At 39.2% G+C, this 18,939-nt stretch overlaps 1 protein-coding gene across 5 annotated transcripts in view; it reads left to right on the top strand.

Moving 5' to 3' along the window:
- Nucleotides 1-18,939, top strand: part of LOC139758446 (pyruvate dehydrogenase phosphatase regulatory subunit, mitochondrial-like) — a 186,391-nt gene that overhangs the window by 110,177 nt on the left and 57,275 nt on the right. For 4 of the 5 annotated variants that reach the window (XM_071679877.1, XM_071679874.1, XM_071679875.1 and 1 more), the window contains exons 14-16: nucleotides 4,170-4,217; nucleotides 10,398-10,546; nucleotides 18,130-18,328. In XM_071679877.1, the coding sequence (XP_071535978.1) occupies nucleotides 4,170-4,217; nucleotides 10,398-10,546; nucleotides 18,130-18,328 (396 nt within the window). The remainder of the gene's footprint in view (nucleotides 1-4,169; nucleotides 4,218-10,397; nucleotides 10,547-18,129; nucleotides 18,329-18,939) is intronic. The other variant, XM_071679878.1, reaches the window with a different exon arrangement.

Below are 18,939 nucleotides of genomic sequence, written 5' to 3'. Positions count from 1 at the left end.
TGAGAAGAAGGGAAAGATAAGTAGTATGTCTGAGGAAAGGAACCTGTATGTTATAGCTCTAAATGAAACATATCTTAAGGTATAGTATGTCTGAGGAAAGAGACCTGCATGTTCTAGCTCTAAATGAAACATATTTAAGGGTAAAGAGGAAGAATGGTTAGGAAATGTCTTGAGGTAAATTCAGGGGTTAGTGTGAGAATAAGAACAAAGGTAGGTTTAGCACTTTTGCTGAAGGATGAGTTGTGGGATTGTGTGAAGGAGCGCAAGGAGGTGAGCCCCAGAGTATTTATCTTTATCTCTGACACCCATTCCCTCTGGGAACTCCCATCAGGGGGGGTGGCCATGGCAAGATTCTCCACTTATCCTTTTCCTTACATGCCTCCCTCACATACACCATTCCAGTTATTCTGCCCCCATTTTTTTCTCCCTCCAGTACTCTTCCACTGTGTGTTGCAGGTGGTCTTCTTCTCACTCCCATCCCTTTAATCATACTATCATACATTCTCCTTGTAAATTCCCCATCTTGCATTCTTTCCACATGCCCACTCTGCCACTCCACAGTTCTTTCCCTTTGCATTACCTGCTGTATGAAATCTCTCACACATCCTCTCATTACTTTCTTTATTCCATGTAGTCATATCACATGCTCCTCACAGATAAATGATTTCCACTGTCTGGATTCTTGACCTTGATAGAACTCAATGGTTTGTTGATGTTTGCATTCTTTGGTATTCCCTTGCATCCCATGTTCATGTATTGGCAAGGGTAGGAGGACTATGCTGTCCCTTAATCTTTTCTTCACTTCCATACTTACATCTCTACCTTTCATTATTCATTTCAGGGATCCAATAATACTTCTCCCCTGTACTGCTTTCTCCCTTATCTCTCCTTCCATGTCAGTAAAGTTACCCTAGATAGCTCCCAGTGCTTAAATTCTGTCACCCCTTCCAGTCTCTCTACCCCATATCTATAACACAGTTTAGAACACTTTCTTCTCTCACTCTGTAAGGCTTTGAAAAATCTACACATTCACTCTGTTTCCTTTCATACAACATTATTACTCATTTTTACCTTCTTTCACCTGTGCTTACATATCTTGGTAGTAAGCTGTTGATAGCAGCCACCTAAGGTGGTACTATCATCCTGACTCAGGAATATTAAAGTTGTGCCCAGAGTCATTGTACACCCTCCATGTTAGGATTGCTGGTCTCATTTTCTATCTCACCAGAATGGGGCTACAGGGCTGATCCAGCCATTTTCTCTTTATAAGCACCATACACCTCATACCTCTTTTCTTTTTTTTCACACAAGTTCTCTTTCCACATTGTGTCTACACAATCATTTTTCAATTTGATCATGATGGAGCCCAACAAACCTATGGTTCCTAGTCCCTAGCATCTCGGGATGCCAAGAATCTTCAGATTCCCGCCTGACTCTATAGTCAGTGAGAAGAGGGGCTCAGACAGTTGTAGTACCAGCCCCTTCCACAGCCTTTTCCTCTTTGATAAACCTGCTTCTTATTCTCTTCACTGTACCATCGTTCATGGTCTCTCAAGTAAGGTCCCTTCTGTTGAACACTATCTGTCTAGTTATATTTATTTATTTATTATACTTAATCGCCATCTCCCATGTCAGCAAGGTAGTGCAAGGAAACAAGGAATGGCCCAACCCACCCACATACACGTGTATATACATAAATGCCCACAGACACACATATACGTACATATACATACACAGACACATACATATATACACATGTACGTATTCATACTCGCTGCCTTCATCCATTCCCATTGCCACCCTACCACACATGTAATAGCGTCCACCCTCCTCCTTCAGTGAGGTAGTGCCAGGAAAAGACAAAAAAGGCCACATTTGTTGACAATCTGTCTCGAGCTGTCATGTGTAATGCACCGAAACCACAGCTCCCTTTCCACATCCAGGCCCCACAGACCTTTCCATGGTTAATCCCAGATGCTTCACATGCCTTGGTTCAATCCATTGACAGCACGTCTAGTACCTCTCTTAATATTTTACTTTTCTCTGAGATCCAGTTGTCTAATGATGTTCTTGCAAGCCCCTTTTTCATATCCACTTTCTACACATGATTTCGGTTCAAAGATGATGTTTCTGCTTATTCCAGTGTCAACACTCTTTTTCTGACTTTCCTTGGGTAAATTACTGTCTCTTATGTGGTGATGCTTTTGTCTCCACCAAACACACAGTAGAGGTTATTGTTTTGGGAATGGAAGAATTTATCCCCTCTTCAGCTAAGAAGACCTCTTATTCCATCCATGGTTCATCCATTCCTGTTTTAAGGCCATTCAGGCAAGGGATCAGCTACATCAGGCTTGGAAAAATTCTCCTTCCTCCAACTTTCATTCAGCATTTATCACTGCCTGTAATCATTGCAAATAAATTATCCTTGAGGCAAAGTGTTCCTTTATTCAGAGGAAGCGTGATAACCTCATCCACTTATAGGTCCTTTTGTTCTTTAGCCAAGGGCATTGCACAAAACTTCTGTTGTTCTGCCTTTCCTTCACTTTTCTTTCTTTTTTCTGTTCTGATGGTGCTATAGCTGTCTCTTCCATAGACAAAACAATTCCCTTTGGTTTTTGTGTCTCCTCTAACTCTGCTTTGTATAACTAATACTCCATCACCCCCTGAAGCTCCTCTCACTAATCCTATGTCCCCCCATGTAATCTCTCTGAACTGTCCATAAAGCACTTCTCTCTCAGGACACATGCAAGGCTCATAGTCCTAATGGCATCCATCCTTATGTACTGAAAGAGTGTGCCACTGAACTTGTGCCTGTGCTTGCTTACCTTTTGTTTCTGTTTAAAAACCAAAACTTTTCCTTCTCCTTGGAAGCAGGCATTGGTACATCTCATTTCCAAGAAAGGTGGTTATTCTAAACCTTCTGACTATCATCCTGTTGCTTTGACATTTATCATTTTCTTTGAATGCGACCTCAACTCCCACATCCTCAGACATCTTGAATCTCAGTCTTTTCTGTGATCACCGACATGGTTGCCATAAAATGAGATCCACTGCTAATATTCTTCCCTATCTTGCTAATGTTTAGTCATCACCCCTGAAAAATTTTAGGAAGTCCTATGATATTACCCTAGATATATCGAAACCTTTTGACTGGATGTGGCATCAGGGTCTCATCTCAAAGCTTTCCTCTTTTGGATTCTGGACTTTACAAGGAAAGTGTATGATAGTACCTTTAAAGGGGATGGTGCGAGAGGAAGACCACCAGTGACATGGGGAAATAGAGTGGAAGAGTACTGGAGGGAAAGAATTGGTGGAAGAATACATAGAGGGAGGCATATAAGGATAGGGATAAAGTGAAGACTTTTTCCATAGCCACCTCCTTGATAAGAGTCCCCAGAGGGAATGGGCATCAGAGATATACATAGAGAGATAGATACATAGATAATGTGGTGTGACTGTGATTGTTTAATCCAACTACTGAGTGATGAAGGTGGAGAAAGGAGCTGGTCTGCAACATCCTGATGGTTTAGAGCATTGGGAGGTGAATCATTTGTGAATCATTAATCATTACAGAAAAAACAGCTCTTGTGACAGAATGCTGAGAGAGACTACAGGAGCTGGTAACAGTTTGGGAGTGTGTGTGTGTGAATCAACTTCTTAACATAAAAATCAGTGGTTCAGTCTGCTTAATGCAGCTATTTAGTTCTCATGGTTAAAGGTCATAAAGACAGCAAAAATTTATTGTTGTATATACCAACATGCATATATGACTATGCAATATAGATATACAGATTTATGCACAGAGATTTCTGTTGAGCTTTAGCCATTATAACAAGTAACTCCATAATCTATAATCTGTTAGTACCAGAATTCATTCATTGGCATCATCTTCATATTTATAGTTTTGTATATTTTGTTTATGAATTTCCCTGTGTACTTAGAAATATATTTATAACAAGAAATGACCATAGAAATGTTTGAAATTTCTGTAATTTCATTTCGGAATTCAAAGATAATACATTTTGAAAAATATGTTATTTGTGCTTTGAAAATGTCACCGCTGACAAAGCATTTAATCATATTAGTAAGACTCATTATTATTTCATATTTCTTTAATCCTATGAATTTATTTCTCTCAGAATCACTAATTAACTGTCTTCCTTTTCAAGTCTGTTGGATTAGATAAACAAAAGCAGTTTGATGCAGAGGAAACAAAGGTAAATTCAGCTTTGAATTAGTGTGCTGCATTTTGCCTACTGCTTATTAATGGTTTTGATTGCTTTAACATAAAGTGTGGGAAACATGCAATATGTGTAGCAATGGCCTTAGAGGAGCTTAATTAGATTATTTATATGCATTAAGCAGTAGAGGATGATAAGGGGCCAAAGTGCTACCATGGTTTAAAGAGTGATAAGTGGTTGACAGGACAACAGTAGGTTTCCAGAGTGATACATTATTCATGGGTCAGGCTGTGGTCCTTGGGCACTGAAATAACCTCCCCTTCTAACCTAACCTTTAGTATTCACTGGAAGTTGTTTAAGACAGTAGCAGGCCTTTTATGTTTTTTTGCATGCTGGTAAGCTTATAATGGTAGCATATGGTATTTGGGATTACAAGCAATATTTTGTTCTGTAGGCCAAGTTATCCTTTGGACCGAGAGTAGCACTGAGGCCCATATTGAAGGAAAAGGCAGTTATCAAGAAATGTCAGATGAGACTTAGAATTTAAGTATTTAATATGATAAGTGGTTTATTAACAACTATTCCTTTTCATTATTGCATATGTATTGTTTTCAGAAAATTATTGGAAGTGGGTGATGATTATAGTGTTCCTAGATGCTTTGTTTTGAGGTAACATCCCTCCTGTGATACATAATAATCAGTCCTTCAATGTAATGTGAATACCACATTTTGTAATAAGAGGAAATTTTTTACTAGATCACATAGATAAACTTGAAGAAAGATGTATGCATGCTGAAATATTTCTAAACAGGAGAGTACTGATGTAGAATTATGAAATGCCTTATAATTTTCTTTAATGTTACCTTTTGATTTTGATTTTTTAGTCATATTCTAAGCATTTAAAAGTGTTAAGAGAGCTATTTTATGTACTGTACATGATATACGTATAATTGTCTGTTTGTTTTATCAATGAGTTGAATTCATAAAGCCCCACCATACACATAAATATGCTTAGCCTTTGTGTACGTTGAACATCAATAGAAAATTACAGGTCTAGAATCATGTCTAATAGGAAATTTTTTGTTTAATTCATATTTACTTAAAGCTAGTGTATATGATTAAAATATATGCACTGTCTTTAAAAGAATGAAAGTTTGACAATACACCTGATGATTTGCTATGAATCAGCTTTCTGCCTTTGGGATAACCAGTTTGAATGCTCTGTTAAGTGCTAAAAGGCAGCTATTTTTTCTTAGAGGGCAACATATATAGGAAAGCTATTCATTTGTATGAGATCAGAAATTATTTTTGGTGTGTAAACAAAGAATTGTGCAGAAATCAGAGGAGTGGTAAAGAGTGAAAAGAAGGGATAAGTCCAAAGTGAAAGAATCTTTTATTGGGTGACTGTGAGGAGTTAAATTGGATACTCGTGAGGCACATGAGAAAGTTATCTTTTTATGCTTCCTTTTTTAACTCTTAACTCTGTAACTGTCTTGGCATCAAATGATGCATTGCTAAGCAGCTGTTATGAACATCTGATGACATTTTGTTTATCCCTGACATCATTTAATTCCCCAGCTAATATTTGCTTTCACCAGTTATCCATAGACGTCAAAGCCTACTGCTACAGCTTGAAAAAATATCATGCATCTCACCCACCCATAGATCATCTGGGGTGGGTGTTTCCCATAATTTCTTTGTGGAGACTTGCCACACATGCATGAAATGTTGTGATGCTGTGGAATTCTGTTTTCCACTTCTTATAACCTTACTACCTTTAAGAGTCAGGTCTACAAACACATTGAAAGCCCCAATTAATTTCTCCATTCTCTGTACCATACTTCCCTTTTCAACTAAGATGGCATAGAATTAGGGGTATTTTCTGATTTAGAATGCCAGAAACATCCTCATTCTGCAGTGCACCAGAATGTGCAGTAGCATAATATAAGTGTGGGCTGATTTTCCAGGTTTTAGCTAATTTTGAAACAAGTTTTGCAAAGTGGCCATCTTGAACTTGCATTTCAGTACTTGGAAATTCAGAAAAAATTAAAAAACCTCTTTCTTTTTTAAATTCCCTTTTTAGGATGAAAAATATAATGTTAAAAATTGGTCTTAATGAAGTCCTTGTTTATCATCATTGTGGGATAATCCTGTAAGAACCAAATCATAGGATTTCCAAAAATTTCCCTTGACAATGGTTGTTGAAATTCCAGCTCTACTCTAGACCTGTTTTTGGCACTGGATATACCCACTTGCCAGACCTCTAAAAGTCTCTGTAGTTCTGGAGTTGACCTCAGGCTAGAAAGGAGCTATTTCAAAGGGAACTTGCCAGAAGACTTAGCTCAGTCGCCTCATAAGGGGTGCTTTGAAAAGTCACCTCTGCTCCAGCAGTCAGACTTGGGTGCATGGAAGCTCTTCCTTCTCAGAGAAATATGGAAGGAATGATAAAGCCGTTTATAACTATTCTTTTAAATTCGGAGCAACAGAGTCCTGAACTTGTTTCCTCAGTTTCTATTAAAGTGAAAAAAATTAATAAGAACTGTTCTCCCCAGGCTAATAGTTCTAGATGATCTTGCTCCAAGTATCTTGTTAATGACCTTATGGGGAAATAGCATTACAAAAGAGCAAGGATTATGACAAACCTTACTGCTTACCTACACCAAAAAGATGTAGTCCATCTCCTGCGTTTTTGCTTAAACATCAGAAACTGAATAAAAGTTTCAGCATGGAACTGAAGTTTCCTTGAAAGGATACTCTAAAAACTCTCCCAAATATCTTAAGTTAAACTGAATTCTCTGTCAGTTGGGGAATACCTAGTAAAGTCTATAGGGCTCAACTCCAAAGCCTGGGCTGGACCTAGACTGTAGCTTTGGGTCGTTTGTTGACCAAGCTGTTGGAAACCACAGCCCTCAGATGTACATATGTACATATCTCCCTCAGCCCGCTGATCTGGTACATTTTGTAGGTACTTGTCCAATGCACTCTTTGACTTGTTTCTGATGGTAGGAAACAAGATGTTGAAGTTTTGGGCCCCAGATGTTTAAGATGTTCTGTATTCTTGTACATATCACACATTTGGATTTCAGAGATAGTATTGTACAGAGTTTTCTATACATATCATGCCGGTAGGATGTTATTTCCAAATGTAAATTGGTAACTATACATTAAAGCATCCAGTAATTGAGTTCTTTTGCCACATTAGTATGGGCTGCAAAAGATCTCTGAACACTTCTTAATTCCACAGTTTCATCTGCCTTGTAGAGTAATGTCAGAATGCAACAATACTTGATTTATCAAAGAATTAATATCTTGAATAATATGATTATTTTCCTTCTATCTTGAAGAGTTGCAGGATCCAGCCTGCCATCCTTCTGCATGAGGCAACTCTTATATTGTTGTGTTTGCTGAAGGTTAGGGGACAGGTTTCACAAAAGGCAGATGCATCTGCACAGCCCTTGTAAGGTTTTTAGAAGAAAAGTGGAATAAGAAGGATCAATCAAACAATAGATTGATTTGATATCTCCAATTCCCATTTAGCTCTGCAATCCCTGGGGAAAAGTGATTCAGCCTGAAAATTAGGAACTCAGTACTTCCTTTATCTATGGGATCATTCTGGAGAAGACAAATTGAACATTCTCATTTTTACATTGCCTTGATAATGCCACAGGTAAAATATGTTTTCTTTATTAGATTGAAAGATTCCTTGTCATCAGAGCTCAAAAAAATATCAGGGTTAGCTAGAAAATCAACTGAGGGAAAAGGGGCCATATGGTAGGTCAAGAAAAGTTTGGCTTTTCCCAGAAGCATTGTTAATGAGCTTGGGGACCTCTGAAATACCTTTAAGGAATGCTGAAATCATACTTCTTTGAGGGAGATGGTTGTAGCAAAGAGAAAATATCTTAACCAAACACAGTCCTTGTGAATGGATGTCAAACGTGTGATCTTGTAAAAAACATTTGATAGTAAGAGGTCTCTGAGGCAAGGGAACAAGAACAGACTAGCAAAATTAATGAAGAATAAATGCTTAACTGTCAAACTGTTCTCATCATGCTAAAGTTATTCAGTTTAGCATGGTCTTTAGCTCTTTTGGTGTAGGCCAAGTGTCTCTAGGCTGATGTTCTCTCCGTTTCTTCTAAGCACCCTTTGGAGAGACAGCCATTATATAGATCCTGACACTGGATGCTTCACCTCAAATAATCCTTTTCTTTACAAAATTCGCTGCTTTCTCCATGATACATATTTCTAAGAATCAAGGCCCGATTCCTGCACCTGCATCAGTTGGTTACAGTAAGTCTAACTGCTTAACATTGGGCAATAAGTCTAGAATTTCTTTCTTCTTACTGTATATGCAAGAATGGTAATCTTGATACTAAAGATTTACCTACTGTGTGAGATCCATCGCACGCTGCTTATACAGGTTGCATATCCATTATCCAAAATGCGTGGGACCAGAAATATTTTGGTTTTTGGAATATTTCCATATGCAAAATGAGATGTCTTGGGAATGGGATCTAAGTCTAAACACGTAGCCTGAAGGTAATTTGTACAGTATTATTAATTTTGTGCATGAAACAACTTCAACTGCTCGTGTGGACAGTCTGTGGTTGTTTGGCATCACCTTCATTCCTGACTTTGAATTTATATGCTACTGATAAGCAATCATTTTCTTACACTTATTCACATTTAAGTAGTTAACAGTATGGAAAATATGAAATACCATTAAGACAATGAAAAAATAATGTGTTTAGGGTAATTTTCAATGTCATGTTGATGCTCAAAAATTTTGGATTTTGGAGCATTTTGGATTTCAGACTTTCGGATAAGGGGATGTTCAACCTGTAGTAGTCAGTTTAGAGGTCCTATGAAGAGCTGAGGAAAAGGGTCCAGTAGTTCACTGCCTAATAGGGCACAATCCTTTGCTTCCTTACTTCTGTGTTGCATAACCAAGGAATGGCTAACACTGCTAACAAACATGCTTTTCAAGAGCCATGTTTGGTCCCTTCAAAAGATTTAGGATCCTCTGCAATTCTTTACCTCCTTATCTAGTGTCACTGCTGAAGTCTTAGTCCATATATCCCTATTTCTCATTGCTTAAGTCTTAGTCCATACATCCCTATTTCTCATTGATTAAGTCTTAGTCCATATATCCCTATTTCTCATTGATTAAACTTAGGACAGTGTGAATCTTGCCATGCTTAGTCATGAAAATAAAATCTCCTCAGTTTTTCACAGGAGCTAGACATCATTGTCTCTGTTTAGTATCATGAAAGCCTGTGTCATTTCACAGTCAACTTTTGTGGAAATTATATTTCTATATGTCTTACCCTCAAACTTCCTCACTTTACATAAAACATTACCACACAATAGCAAACAACTTCATCTTAAGTCCAAACTTGTCTTACATACCCATAATGTCAAGAGGCTGGCCTTTGCTGTTGTATATTTGAAGAACCCTTCACAAGAGGAGATCATTTTCAAATGGCTTGAATTGCTACTAGCACTTTTTATCAATGTGACCCAAGTTTTGACCTGCTAGACATGCCCTTGTGGTGTTTTTAGGAATCTGCCCTGTACCTCTTCTTGACCCAGTATTGATGGCATTATTTTTAAAGTAGCAAGCTCAGGACTTTCCCACCTGCCACATCTTCAATGGTCTACTTTACTTTAATCATTTGATGACTTCTGTTTAGAAGAAAAAGAGATTTGAACTCGAGATATTTCGTCTTATTGAGAAATCCAGTGAGTGAGCGTCCTTTTATCTTCCCATTCCTCCTTCCCCCATTAACCTTCTCAAACTTCATGTTGTGTAATATTGGGTTTTGCAGACATGAATGGTTTGACTATGTTCACTAAATCTGGATTTTAGCTCATGATAGAAATTTTATTTCTTGAAAGGGTACATGCACAAAGTGATCCTGACCTCATGGAGTAATTATTAGGATTTGGCCAGTTAATCCCATGAGAGTGGAGCTTCCTTATATCCCAAGCTCATTGGTCTTTTCTTGCAGGAAAAATCAGCTTCTCAGAAGTTTTATTTTCTCTCAGAATATGTTATCTAAGCCGTGTAAGAGAATATGGTACTCAGGTTTCTTGTAGTAGTTAAGATGACTGTAAGGAAGTTGCTCCTTTTACTGCTGCTTTAAAATATGATTAATGAAGTTGAATTTAGCTAAATTACTACATTTTTTATTTGCCACTATTTAACATGTGTTGTAGTCTGCAGGCAGTCAAGTAGTGGAATACATGCAGAAGTTATGTAGCAATGACGTCAATGTCCCAGTTGGTGGTGTAATTCACAGTGGAATGCAGAATGAACGAGGAGGATTTGAAAATGACTGTCTTCTCATAAGGCGATCAGATAACAGGTGAGAACTTGGTTCTAAATGGTATTTTTTTCATACGCATACACTATTACCCATGTCAACAAAGTAGTGTCAAGAATAGATGATCAAGCCTAAGAAGGGAAAAATCCTCACTTTGCCCCTTCTCTGTTCCTTCTTTTGGAAAGTAAAACAGCAGGGGAGGATATTCAGCTCCACACCCCCCCCTTTTATTTGCCTTTTACAACATTCAGGGAATTCAGAGTTAGAATTCTTTCTCCCCTACCTTTATCTGTATTATTTTATATTTATTATACTTTGTCGCTGTCTCCCCACGTTAGTGAGGTAGAGCAAGGAAACAGACGAAAGAACGGCCCAACCTATGCACGTACACATGTATATACATAAACGCCCACACATACATATACATACCTATACATTTCAACACATACATACATATACATACACAGACATGTACATATCTACACATGTACATATTCATACATGCTGCCTTCATCCACTTCCACCACCACCCCACCACACATGAAATGGCACCCCCCTTCCCCCATGTGCATGGAAGGTAGCACTAGGAAAAGACAACAAAGGCCACATTAATTCACATTCAGTCTCTAGCTGTCATGTGTAATGCACAGAAACCATAGCTCCCTTTCCACATCCAGGCCCCACAAAACTTCCATGGTTTACCCCAAATGCTTCACATGCCATGGTACAATTCATTGACAGCACATCCACCCTGGTATACCACATTGTTCCAATTCACTCTATTCCTTGTACGCCTTTCACCCTCCTGTATGTTCAGGCCCCGATTGCTCAAAATCTTTTTCACTCCATCCTTCCACCTCCAATTTGATCTCCCACTTCTCCTCATTCCCTCCACCTCTGACACATATATCCTCTTTATCAATCTTTCCTCACTCATTCTCTCCATGTGACCAAACCATTTCGATATACCCTCTTCTGCTCTCTCAACCACTCTCTTTTTATTACCACACATCTCTCTCACCCTTTCATTACTTACTCGATCAAACCACCTTACTCCACATATTGCCCTCAAACATCTCATTTCCAACACATTCACCCTCCTCTCCACAACCCTATCTATAGCCCATGCCTCGCAACCATACAACATTGTTAGAACCTCTACTCCTTTAAACATACCCATTTTTGCTTTCCGAGATAATGTTCTTGCCTTCCATACATTCTTTAACGCTCCCAGAACCTTCGCCCCCTCCTCCACCTTGTGACTCACTTCCGCTTCCATGGATCCATCCACTGCCAAATCCACTCCCAGATATCTAAAACACTTCACCTCCAATTTTTCTCCATTCAAACTTACCTCCCAATTAACTTGTCCCTCAACCCTATTGAACCTAATACACTTGCTCTTATTCACATTTAGTCTCAATTTACTCCTTTCACACACTTTTCTTGGATGAAATCGCAATTCAGTAGTTCATATGAGTTTATTCAACATGTAATTTTTCTATACATGTGGCACTGCATGTTTCGTGGAGACAGTCTGCCTGATCAGGTGCCAGTAATTCATAAAGTTTTTAAAATTGCAACACCACAACAAGAATTCTGTGTGACCTTTACCATCATAGACAATACACTGAACTACAATACCTTCAAACATACCCACTTTTGCCCCTCCTAGATGATGATCTCTCTTGCCACACATTCTTCCATGCTCCCACAACCATTGTCCCCTCACTCATCCTGTGAGCCACTTTCACTTCCATAGTTCCATTTGCTGCCATATCCACTCCCAGGCATCTAAAACACTTCACTTCCTCCAATTCTTCTCCGTTCAGACTTGAACCCCAACTACCCTGCCGCTCAACTCAGCTAAACCTAATAACCTTGTTTTTATTCACATTTACTCTCGACTTCCTCCTTTGACACACCTTTGTGAACTCAGTCACCAGCTTCTGCAGTTTCACACTCAAATCTACCACCATCATCAGCAAACACTGACTCACTTCCCAGGCCTCTCATCCCTTACAGACTGCATCCTCACCTCTCTCTCCAAGACTCTCACAGTTACCTCTTTCACCACCACATTCATAAACAAGTTATACATCCATGATGATGTCACACACCCCAGCCACAGATCAACCTTCACTTGGAACTGTTCACTTTCCTCTATTCCTACTCGCATAAATGCTTTAGAACCTTGATAAAAACTTCTCACTGCTTCTACAACTTTCCTCCAACACCATGTATTCTTAAGACTTTCCACAAGGCATTTCTGTCAACCCTATCATATATTTTTTGCAGACCCATGAATGCCACATATGATTCCATCCGTTTCTTTAAGTATTTCTTACACACTCTTCAGAGCAAAGAACTGATCCACACACCACTACTGAAACCAAACTGCTCCTCCCCAGTCTTATACTGTGTACATACCTCCACTCTCTCAATCACTTTCCTCCCATACAACTTAACAAGCATACTCATCAAACTTATACCTCTGTTGTTTGAAACTAACCTTTTTCCCCCTTGCTTTTGTACAATGGCACTATAAATGCATTCCACCAATCCTCAGTCACCACACCATGATCCATACATACACTGACAGTCCTAACTAACTCATCAACAACACAATCACCCCATTCTTAAAAAATTCAGTAGTTGTACCATCCACTCCCAACACCTTGCCACAATTCATCTAATGTAAGGCTTTCACCACTTCTGCTCTCTTCATGAAACTATTCTCCATGACTCTCTCTCTTTGCATACCACCCCAACTCAAACACCCTGCATCTACCACCTCATCATCAAACACTGTCCTTTAAACAACTTGTCCTTCAAAATACTCAGTCCATCTCCTCTGCATGTCACCTGTTACCACTTCCCCCTTTTGCCCCCTTCACCAATGTTCATGTTTTTTCTCTTGATTTTTGCACATTATTGATATCCTCCCAAAACATCTTATTCTCCCTAAAGTTTACTGATACTCACTCACCCCAACTCCTTTTTGCCCTCTTTCTCAACCCCTGTACCATCCGCTTGACCAGCTGCTGATTTCTCTTATACATTACCCAATGATTTGCACTCATTCCTTGTAAGTACTGTCCAAACACCTTCCTCCTATCTTTCACTAGCAACTGTACTTCTCCATACCACCACTCACTACCCTCTCTAATCCTCTGACCTCCCACCTTTCATAAGCCATATGCATCTTTCACACATGCTAGTGCTGCTTGCTTAAATACTTCTCATTCCCCTTGCTTCATTTACTCTCATCTTTTGCCATTCTACACTCAATCTCTCCTGGTAATTTTTCACACAAGTTTGCTTTCCAAGTTCACTTACTTTCACTCCCCTCTTCCCACCAATTTTGTTTCTTCTTTTCTCAAAGCCTTTACAAATCTTCACCCTTTCTTCTACAAGATAGTGATCAGACATCCCACCACCTTCCCCTATCAGCATGTCTTCATCCAAAAGTTTCTCTTTTACTTGCTTATCAATTGATATGTAACCCAATGATGCCTGCTGACCATCTTTCCTACACACATACGTGTACTTGTGTACTTCTGTCTTTTTAAACCAGGTATTCCCAGTCACCAGTCCTTTTTCAGCATACAGCTCCACAAGCTGTTCAGCATTCCCGTTCATAACACTGAATACCCCATGCCCCTCATTTATTCCCTCAACTGCCACATCATTCACCCACACTGATACTAGGTCTCCTGCATCAAAACAGTTGACACACTCACTCACCTGCTCACAAAACACTTGACTCTCATGATCTTTCTTCTCATACCCAGGTGCATAAGAACTATTAATGATTCATCTCCTGCCATCCACTTTCATTTTTACCTACATCACTGCAGAATGTACTTCATTACACTCTTTCACACACTCCCACATCTGCTTCAGGATTAGTGCTACTCCTTCCTTAACTCATGTCCTATCACCAGCTGCTGCTAACTTTACTCCTAAGACATTTCCAAACCATTCTTCCCCTTTACCTTTGAGATTATTTCACTCAGAGCTAGAATATCCAGGTTTCTTTCCTTAAAGATACTACATATCTCTCTTCTGATCTCATCTTGGTAACATCCACACACAATTAGACACCCCAGCTTGAGCCTTTGAGGAGGATCATCCCTCCCTGCTTGGCTCCTTCTGCTCCATCTTTTGGATATTGAAACACAAGAACAAGAGAGTTTCCAGCCTCCTGTTCCTGCCCCCTTTAGTTGTATTCTACAACACACTGGGAATATGAAATTAGCATTCTTTCTGCCCTACTCCTGGGATAGATGATTTATGGAGAGAAAGTAAGGACAGGAGGTATAACAGAACTCTGATGGACACGGCTGTTGACAGGATAAGAGAAGGAAATCATTACATCAGTGATTACCATCATGGAACAGCTAGAAAGGATGGTGTGCATTAGAGAACAAAGAGAAGCAGAGAAGTCAGAGGAAGAAAAGTTGGAAAGTAAAGACTTATGTTACATTATGTCAAGTGGCTTTTGGATTTTCAGCAGCATAACATAAACTCACCAGAGTCTCTGAGAGAGGATGACCGGAGGTAAGTTACACAGAAGAAAAGATCACATACAGTATAGACCTTGCATCATGATAACTGCATTATCTGAAAGAATGGAGAGATTCTAATTGTTTTAGAAAGTGAGAGGTAAGGAGAGTTACAGAGAGCACAGAAGTGAGATTGATGGTGCAATACTTAAAAGGATTAGAATGGTCATCTTTCCCATTAGTAGGTTTCACCAAAACATGCTCGCTAGAAAGGAAAGCTTATGTTTTTAGGTGAAATAAGCAAACAAGGATCAGGGAGCTCAAAGACAGATGCCTTTAGGACATGAGGAGTTATGCCATTCAGACCATATCCCTTGACCATTTGTAGCACCCCACAGGAAACAGCATCATTACTCCCTGCTTCAGCAAGGTAGTGCCAAGAAAACAGACAAAAAAGGCCACAGCTGGAAGAGTACTCAGAAAACCTAGCAAAAAAAAATACAGGAGAGGGCATAGATTTGGCAGGAGGAGATGGGGTTTGGAGTGGAACTAGATAAGAATCATCTGAAGATGAGTTAAAGGAAGATCAAATTAGATAAGATTGGCTTTATCAGTTGGTGAGTTAGCTGTATATTTATCTGGTTGGAAAAGAGAAGAAACATTGAATTGCATAATGAAGTAATGGTGCTTTTATGTAAGGGCCAGAAAGGTCTATGAGTAGAAGAATTTGAGTCAGCATTCTTTCTTTATATGGTGTGCTTGACTGTGCATATCAGCCTTGCAGGGATTCCAAATAGAGATGGAGGAAGAACATGAGACTCTTGAGAGGGGAAGAATTTCAGTGCCTGATACACTCTGTCCAGGCCTGATACACTCTTCCCCTAAGTGACAAGCATCAAAGAAAGATTGATCAAACCATCATTGAGGAGATGAAGATTTAGTAGCAAAAGGGACATAATACTCCATCCCAGCAAAAGCGGCTTCTATACTGCCATTACAACTGGAGACATCCAAGCTGGTGAAGTAGTAATTTCTTCAGCAAGAGTAATTGTAAAAGCTGTGCAAGGAAGACCAGGTGTAGGTACTTACTGGAAGAAGTTGAATCTAACATAATTCAACTTATCAACTCTCCCAATCTGACTTCAAAATTTGACCCAGTTTTCCTGTGCTCCACTGTTGGTTCTCTTACCTCATATGTAGATATTACTTTGGCTTTGCTTCCAAAAGTTGACTCTTTGCATGGCTGTACCATTAACTAGACCATAAAGTGCTCCTCTGGCAATGGGACACATTATTGTGGCTATTGGCAGCTCAGAGATGGGCTGTAAGAATGCATATTATTTCTTTTTTCTAAGCTTTAGAAGCCTTCACATTTTCTTACCTCCCTAACGAGTACTGATTGCCATTTTATAAAGGGAAACTTTCTACTTCTTCAAGGCCTGTTTAAAATCATTCTTTTCCTGTTTTTCTTTTTACTCTCTAATATTTCATGTGTGTCTTTCAGACCATAGCTTCAGTAAGGATTTCTGTATGCATTGGAGACCTTAACATAAAGAGACTAATTTTAATTTGTCAGATAACTGCAGACATTAAGCAAACATGACTGTAATGCATGGATAAAAAAAATTTTTATACAAGTAAATGAATGATTAGATATTTACCTCATCATTTTGCAAGGAAAAGGTATGATTTCTGTACTTTATTTGTACATGTACAGTGTCCGCAAAAAAACCTTGTCCACCCCCATATAGTTTCAGAGGTGATACTCAGCTAAAGTTTATTGTGGGTATAAGCATATGACACTGTTAGGGTGAAATCATTGTACAGCTTGTTGCTGAGGCTAGTGTTTTAAATGGTTTGAGCACTAGCAAGCCACCTCAGTGTGCCCCAGGCTATCTCTAAAGAAGGATTTTCATCCTTCTCTCCTGGTTGCCACTTCATTTTGGGAATTTCTTTTCTGGGCACTGTATTTCTTCCATCTGTGTTTCAAGATGATTGGTTCTTAGCTTTCTGAGGAGGAGAGAGCCCAAATTCTTGCTTGAAAGTAAGAAAATATGGGTACACATGAGATTTTTAAGCATACAGGGCACTCAAAATGCATAATCAGGTGGTTGCTTGCCAGCTGTGATGGCCTTCCTGCAATGTCATTCCACCGCCAAAACTTATCCCTAGTCACCCAAGGAAGACTTCTAGACATACAGATAATCCCTGAAACAAGAAGTATTGAAACAATCCTGCATTTCAGTATTTCTAGGAAACATCTCTCTAAGTACCATTCAACATCACCTGTAAACAACATTGCCTGCTAAAGGGCCTTCACATTTCCTCTTGCAAGCCACCTGCCAAACTTCTGCTTACAAAGGAAAGGAAATTACATGAAAACAACTAGCCCTGCAAAGAATGCAAGAAATACAGTGAGCAATATTGGAGTAAGTTGATGTTTTCAACAAAATTTTCTTCAAGCGAGTGCAGTTGAGGCAGGGGAGGATAAGGAGGCCAGAGGGTGCCAGCCAATATAACTCATTTCACAGCAAAGGTAGTGAAACATCCGGATATTACGATGATGTGGGGTTGTTTTATTGGAGCAATAGGTAGGAAAGGATTGTACTTCTTACCTAAAAACACTGCATTGAATGGAGAGCAGTAGATTAAGGTGCTAGGGAACCATCTGCTTCCTTACTATGAGGTCCATGAGTGTGTCCACTTTATACAGGATAGTAACCCTATCACAGGGCAAGAAAGGTGATGAATTGGTTATCAGAGAAAAATATTTAACTGTTGGAGTGACCTGGGAACTCTCCAGACCTTAACCCAATTTACTGGAACCAGATGAACATATAGCTTGCTTCTGTAGCACCTCAACAGTCCTTTGCCTCATTTGGGAGATCAAGACCCCTATGGATCGAAAACATGGACCTAGAATACCTTTTTGAACCTTGCCATTTCCATGCAGATAGTAAACAAGACAAAAGGAGGGATGACAAAGTACCAGAAGGTAAGTTTGACATCGCCTATAAAAATATATGAGGGCGGGAAAGGTTTTTTGCTGACACTGTACTGTGGATGTAACAGATCCATATTGCTGCTACTTATGTTGTCAATCATATTTCTTTGCAGCTACTTGATGTTAGCACCCACTTCACAACAGACACGCATCATGGATTGGATGAGACGACAAATAACTGCTGAAGGCTGTGTATCTGTGTCAGATGTAACTTCTAAATATTCTGTGCTCGGTGTCGTAGGGCCAAAATCAAGGGAGATGTTGTCTCTTATATGCAACACAGACCTTGTATTTTATGGACATATGGCAAAGGTAAACTTCAAGTTTTAACATACAGTGCTTGAGCTTCCATTTTACTATACACCAGTGTGATCCTTTATTTAAAACTAAGGATGTGATGGTGGATGTCATCCAGTGAGAACATCTGTTCCTTGTGTTGCCACACTAAGGTAGGAAATGGCACACAGTCTCTCTGTTAACCTCCCTCCAAAACATTTTCTATTCCCCGTGAAGTTTGCTGATATTCGCTTGCCCTAACTCTCATTTGCTTTTTTTTTTAGCTCCACTTTCTTCTTGACTTTCTACTGCTTTCTTTTGTACATCTCAAAATCATTTGCATTCCTTCCCTGTGAGTAATGCCCATACACCTCTCTTTTCTCTATCACTAGCAGCTTAACTCACTATCCCTTCTCACAGGGTCACCTCACACCCATTGCTTTCCCTCCACCTCTGACACAAATATCCTCTTTGACAATCTCTCCTCACTCATTCTTTCCATATGTTCAAACAATTTCAACATACCCTCTTCTCCTCTCTCAACCACAATCTTTTTATTTCCACATATCTCTCTTACCCTTTCATTACTTACTTGATCAAACCACCTCACACCACATATTGTCCTCAAACATTTAATTTCCAGCACA

The sequence above is a fragment of the Panulirus ornatus genome, chromosome 30 (genome assembly GCF_036320965.1).
Source record: "Panulirus ornatus isolate Po-2019 chromosome 30, ASM3632096v1, whole genome shotgun sequence".
Lineage (NCBI taxonomy): Eukaryota > Metazoa > Arthropoda > Malacostraca > Decapoda > Palinuridae > Panulirus > Panulirus ornatus.
Note: the sequence above shows the minus strand (reverse complement) of the source record. Positions and strands in the feature narration are given on the sequence as shown.